The 17031-nt window shown below is 38.8% G+C and overlaps 1 protein-coding gene across 3 annotated transcripts in view; it reads right to left on the bottom strand.

Annotated features, from left to right (window-relative positions):
• Window positions 1–17031, bottom strand: part of uggt1 (UDP-glucose glycoprotein glucosyltransferase 1) — a 146045-nt gene that overhangs the window by 27245 nt on the left and 101769 nt on the right. For all 3 annotated transcript variants that reach the window (XM_060834909.1, XM_060834907.1, XM_060834910.1), the window contains 8 exons: window positions 15671–15860; window positions 14667–14825; window positions 11758–11843; window positions 10266–10350; window positions 8764–8849; window positions 6908–7012; window positions 4649–4733; window positions 3612–3794 (listed from right to left, as the gene is read on the bottom strand). In XM_060834909.1, coding sequence (XP_060690892.1) covers window positions 3612–3794; window positions 4649–4733; window positions 6908–7012; window positions 8764–8849; window positions 10266–10350; window positions 11758–11843; window positions 14667–14825; window positions 15671–15860 — 979 coding nt within the window. The remainder of the gene's footprint in view (window positions 1–3611; window positions 3795–4648; window positions 4734–6907; window positions 7013–8763; window positions 8850–10265; window positions 10351–11757; window positions 11844–14666; window positions 14826–15670; window positions 15861–17031) is intronic.

The following is a 17031-nucleotide window of genomic DNA, read 5'->3' on the forward strand; positions in this document are numbered from 1 at the left end:
AAAGGAGTTCATTTGGTTGTTCTAATTCAATGGAAATGTTGAGCACAGGATGTAATTGCAGATTCAAATATCGCAAATGAATATCTGCATATCAGGCAAATGTGAGGTGATGCATTTTGGAAGTTCAAATTCAGGTGTGAATTATACAATAAATAGCAGAACCTTAGGATCATTGACATGTACAGGGATCTGGGTGAGCAGGTCCACAGAACCCTTCAAGTGGCAACACAGGTGGATAAGGTGGTCAAGAAGGCATACGGCTCACTTGCCTTCATCGACCAAGGCAGCGAATACAAAAGTTGGCAAATCATGTTACAGCTGTATAAATCTTCAACTGAGCTACATTTGGAATATTGCGTCCAGTTCTGATTGCCACACTACCAGAAGGATGTGGATGCTTTGGAGAAGGTGCAGAGGAGGCTTACCAGAACGTTGCCTGGTCTGGAGGGTTTTGGTTATGAGGGGAGGTTGGATAAACTTAGATTGGTTTCACAGAGGTGGATGGGCCTCTAATGTTGCAGATGTCTACAATATTATGAGAGGCATAAATAGGGTGGATAGCCAGAGGCTTTAACCCAGGGTGAAAGGTCAATTGCAAGAGGACAGAGGTTCAAATTGATAGGGGGAAAGTTTAGGTGAGAAAAGCAGAGAAAATGTTTCACACACAGGGTGATTGGTGCCTGGAACGCACTGCTAGAGGTGGTAGAGGAAGCAGGCACGTGAGCAACATTTAAGATGTAGCTTGATAGACACACAAGCAGAAGGCAAATACGGGGTTAGAAATTGCACACAAGACCATAAGACATCAGAGCAGAAATTAGGTTATTCAGCTCATTGAGTCTGTTGTGCTATTCAATCATAGCTGGTAAGTTTCTCAAACACATTCTCCCATAACCCTGAATCTCCTTGATCCTTAAGAACATATCAATCTCAGTCTTAAATATAATCAATAAGCTGGCCTCCACAGCCTTCCATGCCAATGAATTCACCATTCTCTGGTTGAAGAAGTTTCTCCTTATCTCTGCTCTAAAAGATCTTCCCTTTATTCTAAGGCTATATTCTCGAGCCCCAGTCTGTCCTACCAATGAAAACATCTTCCCAACATCTACTCTGGCCATGGGCAATAGATAGTGGTTCTAAATAAGGATTAAGAATCAGTGTGGCTTGGTGGACTGAAGGGCACGACCAGCTATCCTTAGTGGCCACACACGCAGATGACAAGCAATATGAATTCGACTGGGACAACACTACTATTATAGGACAAGCCAAACAGAGAACAGCCAGGGAATTCCTAGAGGCATGGCACTCATCCACAGATTCAATCAATAAGCACATCAACCTGGACCCAATATACCGACCACTGCAAAGGACAGCTGGAACTGACAACCGGAAGCGGCAGATTCAAACTACTACAAATGCCGGAGGAAAGATCATAGAAGCGCTTCACACGAGGCTCCCAAGCACTGAGGATGTCACCTAGACAGGAGACGAAACGTCTGCAACACAAATTCCCAGCTCGGCAAACAGAACCACAACAACGAGCACCCGAGCTACAAATCTTCTCACAAACTTTGAACTATATAACTTCACATTTATCCATGTAATACTAGATAAATGTTCAATTTGTCTGCACACCAAAAATAGCCCACCAATCAGCAATCTCTTCTCTTGCCTTATAAATTAGTGCCCCACTTCTACTTTTCTTGTCCCAATCTGGATGAGTGAAGGGCAAAAGTATTGACTGCTTGTCTCCTTTTGGCAATATTAAAGGAACAAAACGTCAAAACCGACAGATCTACTTCTCTTCAGGCAGATTGTTTCAGCTACTGTACCTGGAAAAGCACAATTGATCAGGCAGCATCCAAGAAGCAGGAGAGTTGATGTTTCGAGCATAAGCTCTTCAATAGGTGGGCGGCACGGTGGCACAGTGGTTAGCACTGCTGCCTCACAGCGCCTGAAGACCCGGGTTCAATTCCCGACTCAGGCGACTGACTGTGTGGAGTTTGCACGTTCTCCCCGTGTCTGCGTGGGTTTCCTCCGGGTGCTCCGGTTTCCTCCCACAGTCCAAAGATGTGCGGGTCAGGTGAATTGGCCATGCTAAATTGCCCGTAGTGTTAGGTAAGGGGTAATGTAGGGGTATGGGTGGGTTTCGCTTCGGCGGGTCGGTGTGGACTTGTTGGGCCGAAGGGCCTGTTTCCACACTGTAAGTCTAATCTAATCTAATCTTCCTGATGAAGAACTTATGCTCGCAACATCAACTCTCCTGCTCCTTGGATGCTGCTTGACCGGCTGTGTTTTTTCAGCACCACACTTTTTGACTCTAATCTCCAGCATCTGCAGTCCTCACTTTCTCCCAGCTACTGTATCTGCCTACTGTAGCTACCTCTCCAAATGAAAATTTGCACAGGTTTTAACTAACTGCATGCACCAAAGTGCAAGTAATTTTAATGGAAGGTTTAAGCACCAAGCTCTGCATTGTAATGAATTGCATTAAAATGGTTACGAATGCAAAGAAATTTGGACAAAATCTAAGACTAGTTATTCCTAAATAGAATGAAAGATTTTTGATTAAGCTTTACATTTATGTATTTAAAAAAGAACTAGACACAAAAAGGGCAGAAATTGATAGATGACTCAATTTGTCCACAGAATTGGCCTGCATTTTCTTTTGTTAAAGGCAAATTAGCAACAGGCAACTGTTGGCAGCTTTGATTAAGCTACAGATTAGGAAATATTCATATTTTTGTGCCCAGGCTGTCATGAGTTAGCTGACTTTAGTTGGGGCACCTAACTGGACTCAACATCTCTGGGTAAAAGTGGCATATAGCACTCCACATCCTTGCCTCTGATCACAATCCAGTCATCTGTGGTGGAAAAGCAGTTGTGCTCAACACTGCAATCCTTTTTGAAATGAATGGTTAAGAAGGCTGCCTGCATTAAACATCCAGACCCACACATTATAACAGAAAAGTTTATAGTTGATACCAGAGATTGCATGGTTCCTGTGCAATTGTGGAGGAAGGTGAAAAACCTGGCAGAGAGGGGAGAAGGAAAAATAATCTGTTTAATACTACTGCTTTTTCAATGTCTGGGCACATTTGACACATATTGGAGGGAAGCACAAGTGATAGCTCTTTCTTAGGCTCTTTCATAAAGCTATTTAAATGTCTTTAATGCCACTATTTTGATTGGAAGTGCAGAAATCTTCAGTAAAATCTTCACATCATCACATTCAGCAAAAAGAAATGCAAACCTTATCCCTACTGACTTGTCACTTTTTCTTCTTCCAAATGGAAAGCACGTTATGACCCAGATTTTATTGTAGCAGGACATCAAATGCATACACAAACTGCCAATGCAGTAAGTACACTTGTTTTATAGGACCTGAAGGAAATTGTTCATGTTAATACTTCATCACTGCTAGAAAATGCATGGAGAGGAACAGATGGCAGGATCTCAAATGTTTATAAAACTGTGATGAGTCCATTGGCCAGAAGTGAACAGTCCATCGATAATCATAATTCTGACTTAGAAACTTCAGAATCTAGACAGCTGTCATCATGTTACATCGAAAACCTGTAATTTGAGAAAGTATATATTGAAATGTTTACCTGATCAGCATCAACAAATAGGATCTTGTCAACAGCCAGTGGGAAAAGTACATCCAGGAAAAGGATCTTGTAGCCCCAGATAATTCTTTGCTTTTCAGTCTGTTGATGGAGCCACCTGGGCCATTTGTACTGCACTAGTTCATACTGAAAACCATACTTCTTCGCCATGTGTGGAATAAATTCCTACCGGAACACAGAAATGTACATCAGTGGCTCTCAGGAAATGCTACAAATTGTGGTAATAATTAATTAGACACAAACACATCGGTTTCGATACAAGATAATTTAATAAACTCCACAGAAAGTGAAACAATCTTTGCAAATTCTTCACGTTGAGGCGTATGGGCAGTTTGTTTAAAATTCAGCCTGTAGTTTGGATTCAAAATCTGACCAGACTTAGAATTTGTTTTACTGGGATGCATTAAGGGAGGGAAATTGTACAATACTAAACTGTTAAGAAATATTGCAAAATGAAAAGCAATAATATCATGCTTTTTGAATCCCTCTTGGCCAATTGACATTGCTGCTCAAACTAAAGGATATTCAAGATGGAGAAGGAAATCTCCCCATAAAAGGAACTAAGTATCATTGCTAAGCACTTGAGAACAGAATAAAAATCTTAATTTAGCATCAAAAAATGGGCTTCTATGAAGAATACTGGTGGTGAACATTAGTACAACTGGTGAAACAGAGTACCATAATCCACCAGGAGAGGCAAAGGAGTGTTCATACAGATATAATAACAATGGAAAAGCCAGATAGAATAGAAGATACTCTTAACAGAACCAACTTGCTACCTAATATATACAATTTGCACCCAGAAATTAGTTTAATTTTACATTTTAGAACAAAGTATCCAAAATTTGGTGCAAACTCCTAATGTCAAGGAGTGACAAACAGAATTCTACTATTTAAAGTATGCGTGGGAAGAAAAATAAACCTTGACTACTCTGTTCTCACATACATACTCAAATGGATTATAAAATCTTCCCTTTTCTAAGCATACTACAATTTGATAATTTTTTTTCTCTACAAACCTTGAATGTGGGTGAGAGGTAGTTCTTAAGAAACCAGAATTTCACTGGTGTTTCAGTATGTTTCAGCACTGACAGCATCATTATTCTGCAGAAAAAAAAGGGAAGACAAGGGAGTTTATCATACATAGCTAAGAAGGAACTGCCTACCAAATATACAGGTGTCAAATAAAGCACATGCTGCTATCCAATAGTTCAAAATAAAGCCAAAGTAGAAAACATATATCAGACTTTAAATATGGATATGTGAGGTGCATGTGTCAAATCTCTAACTCCAAAATTATACTGATGAAACATATTGACAAAATTGCTTTTCCCTTCCTTCCCGACATTTTGGCATTTTAAATTTATAACATTTAAATCAATATATTCACATACGGACATGTCTGTACACCAGAACGCCTTATTAGAGTATATTGACAAACTCAGGAATTATTCACCCTTTTTCTCAGAATCTTTAAATTGCAATAACTAAATGGTTGACTTAACAGCCAAACTACCACATTGATGTAATCCCTAATCAAATTTCAAAATACACTTTTCCAGCAGCACAGGCTTGTATGTAGTAGAGTTCAGGCATGTGGCTCTCATAACACCTCAGTGGAGTGAAATCAAGTTTGGTAGGTGCTCAACATGTCTCAATTCCCTTACCTAAGATATTGGCAATGAAATGTGAGCCTCAAACATATCTCAAACTCAAGCTGCACTGTTACACTGGAATTAGAATTGAGCCAAGAAAGCAAGGATAACTTCAATTAACCTCTTCTCTTTAACATAGTTACTTATAAAAAGGTCTACTCTTCAGACATGAGGTTGGTGCATAAATGTAAGCATCAGAAGGTTTCTTGACAGTAAGTACAACTATGTCCAATTTTCAAGCATCCACACTTTCAAACAATGGTGTCACATAGTGGTCTGTATCAGGAATCTTATCAGGAGCAAATTATGGTACCTGCACCATATCGAGACTACAATCAGGGAATGTAACTCAGATCAAGTATCAAAACTGTTGAACAAGTTCATTGATGACACCACCTGAGTAGGATGAATATCTAACAATGATGAATCAAAATAAGAAGGGAAATGGAGGGCTTGGTGATGTGGTGCAATGAGAACCTCCCTCTCAACATCGGTAAAACTAAAGAACTGATCATTGACTCCAGAAAGAACGGAAGCCCTGATCTACATCAATAGAGCTGAGATCGAGAGTGGAAAGCGTCAAATTCCTCGGAGTGACGATAACTTGTTCTGGATTCCCCACATAGATGGGGCGGTCAAGGCGGCACAAGAGTGCCTCTTCTTCCTCAGATGGCTCAGGAAATTTGGCCTATCCATAAGGGTCCTCACCAACTTCTACAAATGCACCATTGAAAGCAGACTGTCAAGGTGCATAATAGCCTGGTATGGCAACTGCTCTGCCCAGAACTGTAAGAAACTAAAGAAGGTGGTGTGCACAGCCCAGTCCATCACAGAAGCCAACCTTCAATCCGTAAACTCCATTTACAAGGCTCGCTGCAGTGGAAAGGCTACCAACATCATCAAAGACCTATTGCACCCTGGTGATGCTCTCCTACAGCCCCTTTCATCAGGCAGATGATACAGAAGCCTGAACACACTCATCAGAAGATTCAGGAACAGCTTCTTCCAAGCTGTTATTAAACTGACAAGTGGACTCTCGAGACTCAGATAACGCTGATGTTGCTAATGTTGATCTCGCCTAGCGCACACCCTTTGCAATGTAATCTGTATGCCTGTAAGACTTTTTACAACCTCTGGTCTGTACATCTACACTTACTATGATCTGCCTGCACTGCTCGTAAACAAAGCTTTTCACTGTACTTCGGCGCACGTGACAATAAAATGAATCAAACTTGAAAATTTACTGATCCCTATGGGCTAATATCATGTTGTGCACTGGACATTTCATCAAGGGAGGCCTCAGTGTTTTCCTTTGAATACAAACTAGTCAGTCCTTAATAAAATGAGACACATAATGTAGCCTGAGTTTCTAAAATTTAATTTGTAGGATTGCACCAAACCAAACTCTCAAAGCTGTACCTTAATCACACTTTGTTTTCCTTTCTGCAATCCTGTTTCCACACAAATTAAATTTGTAAACATTTTATTCACATACACTTAAAACATTTCTAGTGACATTGGTCTGAACACTGTTCTGCGATCTGAGAACAGATATAACTCCAGGAAGTCAAAAATGAAAACATTTTAAAAAAAAAGACAATCAGGAAGAGAAAGTCAACTGACCTCAAGAACCTTTCGTAAAGATGGCCAGATGCAACTGAAAAGATATTAATGACATCTTCTTTATCCGGTTTCAGTTCCTCAGGTTTTGGTCCTCCAGTGAATCCTCTGTGAAAAAGAGATAATTGGTAATTACTTTCATTTTTTTAAAAAACTGTTAAGACTGGGAAATGGGTCTGGCATGGACGATTAAAAGTACTGACACTTCAGATCTGGGATTTGGGCTCAAATGCATAGGACAGAACACTCATTCTGTTCATTAGTGCTGAGGGTCTAAGACATGTTAGGGCCTGCAGCATTAAATTGTCCCGAATTCAACAGGTAATGTGCATTAAACTGAAAAAATGTCAGACATGTATAGTAAGGGGGTGCCTTTGGGGTCTAGGTTCATTCACAGGGAAAGGAGTAAGATAAACTTTACCTGCCACCTAGGTATGCTGTAACTGACTTAGAAATGCCTGATGTTGATATTAGGTTAAGAAATGTAAAATTGTCAGAGAGGCAAATGTAGAAAAGCATTGGAGGTGCAAAAGGTATAATGTTTCCGAGATGGGAACCAAATAGAGAGAGCTTACCATTGCACCCAATGGTTTTACCTCCACTTTTATTGCATTTGATATTGATAATAATGCCTGAAATAAACACTAATTGCAATTCCACATTTTAATATTCCATAAACTAATAAATTTTAAAAACTTCACCAAATAAAATTTTGTGGAGAAAAACCTTTCAAACTTATTGTCCTCATTACTGAAATGATTTTTCTTGGACTGAATAATCTTTTTACTATTCTAAACTTGCATTCTTTACATCATGCTAAACCAGAAATGGATCAAACCTATTCCCACTTGCCTGGATGAGTACTGCTCCACAAATACTTAAGAAGCTTGCCGTCATCATCCAGATCAAAGCAGCCTACTTGATTGGCACTACAACTATGAACACTCACTCTCTCTAATGCTCAGTCAGAGCACTCTTTATTGCAGAAATTTGTTTAGGCTCCTTGGATAGTATTTCTTAAACCCAAAATCTACCATCTGAAGGCCAAAAGTAGCAGATACATGGTAGGACTATGACCAGCTGCAAACTGCCCTCCAACCACTCAACATCCTGACTCGGAAGTATAACACTGCCTTGAGAGCAAATGGCCGCTACTACAGTATTACAATGTTGCCATTGCACCCAAGGTGCAGCACTAGAATGCAGCTGCATACTCTAAGTAGACTGGACATGTCCAAGGGTCTTCTTAGAAGCTGGAACATCAGATGCCAACATCTGTGGATGTGAATGCCTATGACGATGCCTGCACGTTGGTGCTTGCTACCCATCACTGAAGTCCTTTGAGTAAGCAGTGAGCTAAAGTTGCTAGTTGCCTGCTGATCTCCACGTTGAGAGATCTCAACATCCCGTTTGCTCATAGCAGTTGGCAGGATAGGAAGGCATATATTAATGAAGTAAATTATGTAGTTAACAAAGGTTGTTAGTGAATAAGAACTCCCTTGAGTAGAAAACTTGCCACCGCCTAGTGAGAATAATCATCTCAATGCTTGCAACTTAATTAAACGGAAAGATTAACAGAAAGTTGCTTCTGCCATCAAAGGAGTCCTCACTGGACTTCTTATGTGATTCTGTCACACTTCTCACTAGAGCCCACATCACTCAGACACCGATCAGATTCAGCCCTTAGTATTGCAGTCTTTTTGCATTCTCATGTAAGTGTACCTTCATTTGTCATGGAAAAAATGGAAACAATCATGCTTCATTTTTGAATTTCCAATTAGTCAATTTATTGTATACAATGTATGTAGAGTTCATTATCATTATTTACAACCTCAAGATTCAAAAGGGCTTTCAGTTACCTCTTAATGGATTCCCAGAAACCTTCGTTTTCAGAATTTTCATCACTGAGGAGCTCTTCACTCATTTTGTCAGGTTTCTTTTGAACCTACAGAATTGTAGACAACACTTAATATTCTCTACTCCATACTTTGATATACTTTGGAGAAGTTAATTTCTATTTATAGAGCAACTAATAATTCTTATAAAAGTAAGATAATTTTCTGCAAAAAATAGTCCTGCACTAAACAACGACTGAACTGAAAAAAAAAACTTAATCAATGGCTGTCGAAAAAGCTACATAAATCCATGTTTGTGTTTACTTCCAAGAAGCAGCAGGCCGGTTAACTGAGCAGTGCTTGAATACCGATTAATCATTGGCCCTGATTTAAGAAATGTATAACACGAGTAGTGTCGCATCTTAATCATGAATTCTGGACTTATGGGACAACAAAATTTCAACTAGTTTTGGAGGCCAAATAACCACAATGATAATTTAAGTTCATGCTCCTTTTGCACCCTTTCCAAGTTCAACCAGAACATTTTTTTTGGAAGGAACATTACATACTGAGTATAAAACAGTTAGTGAATAAATCATGTTGGTAATACACTGTTGGTCAAAGACAAAGAAATTGGTCTTTTAACCCGAAACAGTTATCTTCAAGTTAAAATAATTTAATCAGTTCTTTGTAAATTGTAAGAGGCAGCCTAGAAAACCAACATAAGGCTAATAGGTAGTGAGTCTTCTCTTGTCCTGAGTTCATAATTTATACCTTGAAGATCACTTTCCTTCTAAAAGCGGACTGCTCGGACGACACACAATATTCAGTTAAGTCTCTAATGTCATAGTGACTATAGATTCAAATTCTGGGAACTGTAAGTTTCCTCCCTTGGAGAAATGCCAACTCTAGTCTCTAAATCAATGTTGCCTTTAAATAAACCTTGATACAGTATTCTTCTGTTGAGGAATGTACACATCAATTTTGTTAATGCACGATAGAGGATCCCCTAGTGGCATATCAACGACACGATTCATCGATGGCCTCAGTTTATACAGAGGTCAATTGTCAGGTCACATCATCTCTCTCTTATAAGGTTCAATGTTTCGTTTCTAATAGTTTAACCAACCACATCAGCTCCATAGAAGTAGATTCTCATAGACTAGTCTCAATGAAGGATTAAGCAGTTTTTAAAAAAAGAATAGAAGTTTAGCCATTAAAACATTTACTGAAATTTATGCAAATATGCATTAAAGTACGACCCATGAAGTAACTAAACAGCTCCACGAGTTTAAGCCTGCATTTTTAATCCACCCTTTTCTTTTCCAGCTCTAAACATACCTGCTGCAATAATACCATGGTAGCACTTTTGTTCGCAAGCTACATAACACATGGGATGAATTTGTTGATACACAGTAAGTATCTCTTTCTTTTTAATGAAAATATGAAGAACTGATTTCATGTGGAGTTTAGTCTTGAACAAAGAATCATTCACGCTTTTTAATTAAGTGCTGCATCACATATACCTTCACTTTAATAATTTTGCTCTTGAAGCTGTTAAGAACTACAGTCACTTCATCAGTACCGGCTGGGGAGTCTGTTCCATCATGGCTGAATGATAGAGAGAAAATTGTACATTTTTACAAATTGAACATTGTACAAGAGATAGGAGAACAAGACATTATAAAATAATTGGACCATAGTAAGCCAATCACAAAAATTAACACATCTTACACACCCTTCATCATTTGGCCTCTTCGTTTTAAATGCAATTTCATAGTGGGTAAACTAAACATCATTTACCAGGGAGAATGAAGATACTGATTGAGCAGATCAATACAACAAATTTATCTAGCAATTTACAAAATTTCAGCCACACAAAACAGGTACTATTCACTGGGCAATGCAAACTGATCCAAGATGGGTTACATTACTTGGCTAATGGGTTAGGTATGGGGGAGAAGAAACGGCTTCAGTTCTTTTGCCCACCAGTAATCTTCCACAATTTTCCTGAAATTCACTGTGACGTCGAATAATTTTGTTGCTCCCATAAATAGCCTACTAACATGGTGAGGACTGGTGCATGAATAATGACTACTTGAGTATCAAAAGGTGGGGGAGAGGTCATCACCAAAGAACCATGGTGCAACAAGGTGAAAAAGAGGTGGTGACACAGTGATAACATCACTGGACTGGTAATCCAGAACTCCAGGCTGATGTTCTGGTGGCATGAGTTTGAATCCCACCTTGATGATGAAAATATGAATTCAAACAAAATCTGGATTGAAAAGGCAGTTTAATGTACCAACCATGTCAGTTGCTGCGAAAGTCCAAACCGATTTATCCATCTGCCATCTTTATCTGGACTATCCTACATGTGACTCCAGAGCAACAGCAAAGTAACTGACTTTTAACTATCTTCTGGACAAATAGAGGGTGCAATAAACATTGGCCAAGCCACCAATGCCCTCATCCCAAAGAAGTGAAAAGTCAATATCAATTACACTGAGAAGGTAGGTACTTGGCCCTCTTCCAATCTCTTAAAAAAACTGCACAAGTAATTCCTTCAAGATGACGTGACATCAATAGAAATGGATTTAATACATTAAAATCAGAATCTGGATTCATCATATAAACATTTCAAAACACGAGTGCACTGTGTCTTTGAACACAGGACAGATTAAAGCTTTGAAAGTAAGCACAATGGCTTTAATCTGCAAATGACAACTGCATTACACAGCAGTCGTTTTTTTAAAATAAAAAGATCTTAGAAAGCATGGAGTGTATTCTCAAAATTAGTTTACTGTTGCGAAAATGTATGTTTATTTTGTATAAGATCAAATACATGCTAGAGAGATTAATGCTGAATGCTTTGTTCAGCCAGGCTGTGAAAAGTTATCATAAACAAAGAAAAATAAAAGCTTCTGACTTATTTAATAGTTCATGCTAAGCAGACTTCCATAATGGTTTTCATATTGATACTGCTAACAAACTGTCAATGTTGTTATTGTAGTATACCTGTAAATTTTATAGATATCATCTGATCTTCCTTTCCTTAGTCTGAGAACCCAAGCACCAGGATTGGCTTTTAACTGGAAATAGCCCTGTTCAGAATAGCAACACAGGTATTCAGTTTAATGGTCTAATGGCACATTACCAAATTTACTTGCAAATTTTCAATTGACACAATTTCAATTTCTGCAAATTAATCTTCCAAGAAATGGCAATGCATTTTAACTTCACGGAGAAAAGCTGACTTACAATAAATAAAACAATATGTCCAAGCATATTGAGAAATAAAAAAGGGTAAGACGGAGAAAGTTAAGGATTCAGACGTCTTTGTGAACAGATGGATAGCACCTATAGTTTTACTTGATGTAGGGATTCAAGAAGAGAATAAAACCAACTGCACTGACAATATTTGGCCTGGTTTGAGGGCAGCTGCATCATGTAGTACTGACACAGCAAGGAAATAGATGTATACTGAAAGAAAGTGGGGTTTAAGCAGAGAAAGTATGCAGTAAAAGAGTGAATGTAGGCACTAGGGAAGAAAAGGGAGCAAAGCTGCAGCACAGACAGGTTCAGGAATGAAGCATTGCAAAAATAACAGCGATTTCACAAGGAACAAAACGTGAATGTAGTCACAGACTAGTACATTGCAAACTGATTACCAGGGTCAGACAATAATCCACACAGCTTGAGACCATAATAAGACCTGCAGGGAGCATAAAGGAGTGGGGTCAGCAGTGAGAACACTGCAAAAACAATGGGCAACAGAAAAAAAACACTGCAGCAGCATCATTGAGATCAGACCAAGGTATGCAAGGAGAATAAAGAGCAACAGTAGCGTGGAGAGCCAGAACGGATAACACAAGTAAGAAACAGAAATATCCGCTGCTCTGATTCCACTGACTAGATTTGTGAAAACTCAGTGATGCCAAAGAGAATTAGGTAAGTAATTGTTTTATGAATATTTCTTCTCTCTCTAAACACTAAGCTGAAAAGTTAAATATTCCTTCTGGATAATTCTCACAGGAAGGAATAACAGTCTAAGTCAAAGCAGGTCCAGAGACATTAAATCACTGAGCAGAGATCTGAAGGCATTAAATCACTGAGCAGTAGATTTATCAGATACGAAGAGATAGAAGTAATGGATTAAGTTCACAGTTGAACTATTTGAACTACTTAATTTACTTGCAAATAAAACTCAAGTAATATTTTTAACTTGAAACCTAATTAGTTAAAATACATACAATCAAGATCGCACCACAGGTGATGTGTTGCAGCTGTAGCATGTGGAAGCTGAAGGACACCCACGTGATTCACAGCAATCACATCTGCAGCTCAAGAAACTTTCATTCAGTATTTATCAGCTGAAGATTTAACTTTGGGCACTGTAATGCATCAGGGTTGCAGAAAGTTACTTGGGACAATTTACTGCAGGAGGCAGACACATTCTTCCAGTCAGGTACATCAGATTTAGTCCGCAGTCAGAGATATAAGTGAGGCTGAGCTGGGCACCAGAAAGGTAATAATGGGGAAGCCTCAGCCCTTGAAACTGACCATCAAATTTGATGTTATTGTAGATTTTGGAGATGACAGCAAAGACCAAGAAAGAATAAACAAACTGACTATGACACAATGGTGTAATGGGTCATTCAAAAGGGACAATGTAGTGGTTTAGCAGAAGAGTGAGAAACCCAAAGCCTGTATTGGCAGTCGATGACAGAGCTAAGGACTTCTTGAAGCTGGTGGGAATTTTCAGTTGGAAAGATACTGCTGTCATGGTCCACATGGGTAACAATCACAGAGGCAGGACTAGGAATAAGGATCAGCTAAAAAGAAAATGAACTGAGGAGTAAAATAAAAGACAGAACTACAAAGTTAATAATCCGTAAATTACTGAGCCGTGAGGAAATTGGTATCAGTTAAATGAGATTTTAAAAAAAGTCCACGAATTAAAGAGAAAATGGTTTCCATTTATGCATTACCACTCATACAAAACAGAGAACTGTACCACACTGGCACAAGAGTTCTGGCAAATCACAGTTTGGGCTGTGGTGGGGCTTTAATCCAAATAGTGGTGGTTCTCATGAGGGGACATTTGGAAATGTAAAAAAAGGACCAGGCCAGGATACAGCATAATTTTGTAGATAATGACAACCAGTGTGTGACCGAAAATCACAAAGTGCATCAGTAAATAAGGCCGGAGTAAGAAAAAAATGGTACAAACAGCTAAAAAGGTTGGATGATACACATTTGAGTTTTAGGTGAATGAATGACATCACTGAAATATGCAAGATTCTAAGGAGGCTTGATGTAGATGCTGAGAAGTTATTTCCGACTGGCGGTGAAGTCTAGAACAAGGGGCCCAGTTTAAAAAAAAGTCTCCTCTTGCAAGACAGAAATTAAAAGAAATGTCTCCTATCAGAGTCAATACATTTTAGTATTCTCTTCCACTGCAGTGGAGATGGAGTCATTGAATATGTTCAAAGTTGAATTAGGTCTTACAATCAATAAGGATTTCAACAGTTTTCAGGAGCAGGCAGGAAGGTGGAATAAGGTCAAGAGGCCAGAGTCAGGGTATGAAATTGTTTATTCTTGTTCTTTCGTATGTCATATTCCTTCAATTAAAATAAAAATATGAATAACTTTGGTTAAAAAAAAATCTTTTGGCACCCGCATCTCAGAGAAATTGATTCATTGCACAAGTTTGGTTGAACTTTTTGGGGTGATGTGGAAGGTGAAGAGGATATATAATTCATAGAAAGAAGAAAAATAAATTTAACCAAGGAAAATGTAAATGCTTTCATGGAAGAGCTGGAAAATCCACAGATCTTCACAGCACTCACAAGTAGATAAACAGAGAATTGTATTTCAAAAACTTTGGTCAAGATTTGTGCTTGCAAAGAGCTGTGTGTACCTACCAGGTTTGCCATTACAATTGTGTCTACGATTTCCTGGTTTGCATTGGTGCCCAGGGTAAACTGGAGACCTCTGGGGGGTTGTCCTGTTGAAACATCATAACAATGTCCTTCTAACAAAAGGTACTCCAATTCGTACTCTGCCGCTACACCGCCATCAATCTGAAAATGCAGGATCAAGACAAGAGATTTGTATGCTTTAAATTCTGTTTCAGGAACCATTATCTTAACAGCTATTTAAACTTTGAATTAAAGAACCTCATGTCACAGAATTTGACCATTTGGTTCATTGTGCTTGCATTAGCTCTTTGAAGAAACTCTATGATTAAAATTCAGATCCTCTGCTCTTGCCCCACAGCCCTGAAACATATCTTTTCCAAGTGCATATACAATTCCTTTGGAGAGTTATTATTGAATCTTTCACAATCTATGCTGGAGTGCTTTCCAGATCATAGCAGTTCACTAATTGGAATAAATACTCTCTCTGCTTTTTAGTGACAATTTTCTTAAATTTGTACACCTCTGGTTGCCAAAATACCAGCCAGTAAAATAAAAACAAAATGCAGGTAGAAATTTGAAACAAATACAGAATGCTGGAGAGATTCAATAGATTTGACAGCATTAATGGAGCAACAAACAGAATTACTGCGGAGTCCTGTATGACTCCTCTTTAAAACCTTATTTACTTCACCTGAAGCTTTCCTAGATCCAACAATTATATTCCTGCTAACTTAACACAAGCAAAGTTCCTCATTCTAGTTTTGTTCAGGAAAACCACCTTCTGCAATTTCTCCAAAACACAGACATCCTTTCTATAAGAATGGGGCATAAAGCCTTTGCTGAAGTCTAACCAGTGACTTATAAAAGGTTTAGGACAACTTGATTGCATCGCTGACACTTGGTGAGGAATTCTACTATACCAACACTAAACGCTTTCTCACTTTGTCTAGCCTTCATATCACATCAGCAAAACTAATTTGGACTTTAAAATATTTAACAAGACACACCTCTTTCAGGTAAATATTGTCGAGATCATACGAAGTATGGACAGACTCCACCATCCAGCTTTCCGGAGTGTTGATGATAAGAGTGAAGAGGGGAGACTGAGGCATGTCCAAGAATTTGGCCACTGGTCCAGGAGCAAAGCTGCCATCTGCAGTGAAAGTAATCTCAGGCTCCAGAACAAATCGGTAGATGCTGCAAAATGAAGGGCAGAATTTCATTGAAGTCTTTGAATTCTACACCCATTGCTTTCTTGTGCTAACTAAACTCCATTATTCATAAAAACCACAACTATTTCATCCTCTGTTTACAACCTAAAACTAATGCAAAAACGAATGCCAGGACAAACAAAGATCGATCTTTCATCTTGGCAATACTTCTTTCATCAGCAGAAGTAGCAAACTGAACAGCACTGAGTTTCAGTACTACCAAATCAGATTTACAGAACCAAACAAAAAGGCAATTTAAAAAGTCCCTCCAAGTAAGTCAAAAATTGTTCATTTCAACATTGTAAAATGCCCAAACGTTTACAAGTTAGGCTTATAAATTGAACTGGAGCATGAACCTGTACAAAGCACAGCAGCACCCAATGACGCAGGATCACATCAAGATCGCCTATCTGTCTCTTTTTTTTAAGATTCACAAGCATAACATGGTCATTGTTGACTTGGTCAGCATTTGTGCAAACCTAGTGGTCCTTGAGAAAATAGTGGGAACTTGCCTTTTGAACGTCTGCAATCTGCATGCTGTAAGAAGATTCACAATGCTGTTAGGGAAGGAATTACATGATTATGATGGGTTCTAAGTCAGGGTGGTGAGTGACTTGGAGGGCAACTTGTAGGTAGTGGTGTTTCCATATATTTGCCCTTGTTGTTCTAGGTGACCATGGGTTTGAAAAGTGCTGTCGAAGGATCTCTGGTGAATATTTGCAGTGCAGAAGATATATACATTGTTGCTACTGAGTGACTGAATGTTTGAGGATGTTGAGCCAATCAAGTTGGCTATTTTTTCCAAGATGGTGTCAAGTTTCTTGACTGTTAGCAGAGCTTTATTCTAACACACTCTTGACTTGAGCTTTGTAGATGGTATACAGACTTTGGGAAGTCAGGTGAATTCCTCACTGCAGTACTCCTGGCCTTCAGCCTGCTCTTGTCACTACGGTACTTGTATGGCAAGTCAGTTCAATTTCTGGTCAGTGGTAGTCTCCAGTATGTCATTAGTGGAGGATGCAGTGATGACAATGTCACTGAATATCAAGAGTCAATGGTTAAATTGTCTCTTATTTGAAGATGGTCATTGCGTGACATTTGTGGGCATGAACTTACTTGCCAATTGTCAACCCAAATGTGAATATTGTCCTGATTAT

This window comes from Hemiscyllium ocellatum, chromosome 13 (assembly GCF_020745735.1).
Source record: "Hemiscyllium ocellatum isolate sHemOce1 chromosome 13, sHemOce1.pat.X.cur, whole genome shotgun sequence".
NCBI classification, from domain to species: domain Eukaryota; kingdom Metazoa; phylum Chordata; class Chondrichthyes; order Orectolobiformes; family Hemiscylliidae; genus Hemiscyllium; species Hemiscyllium ocellatum.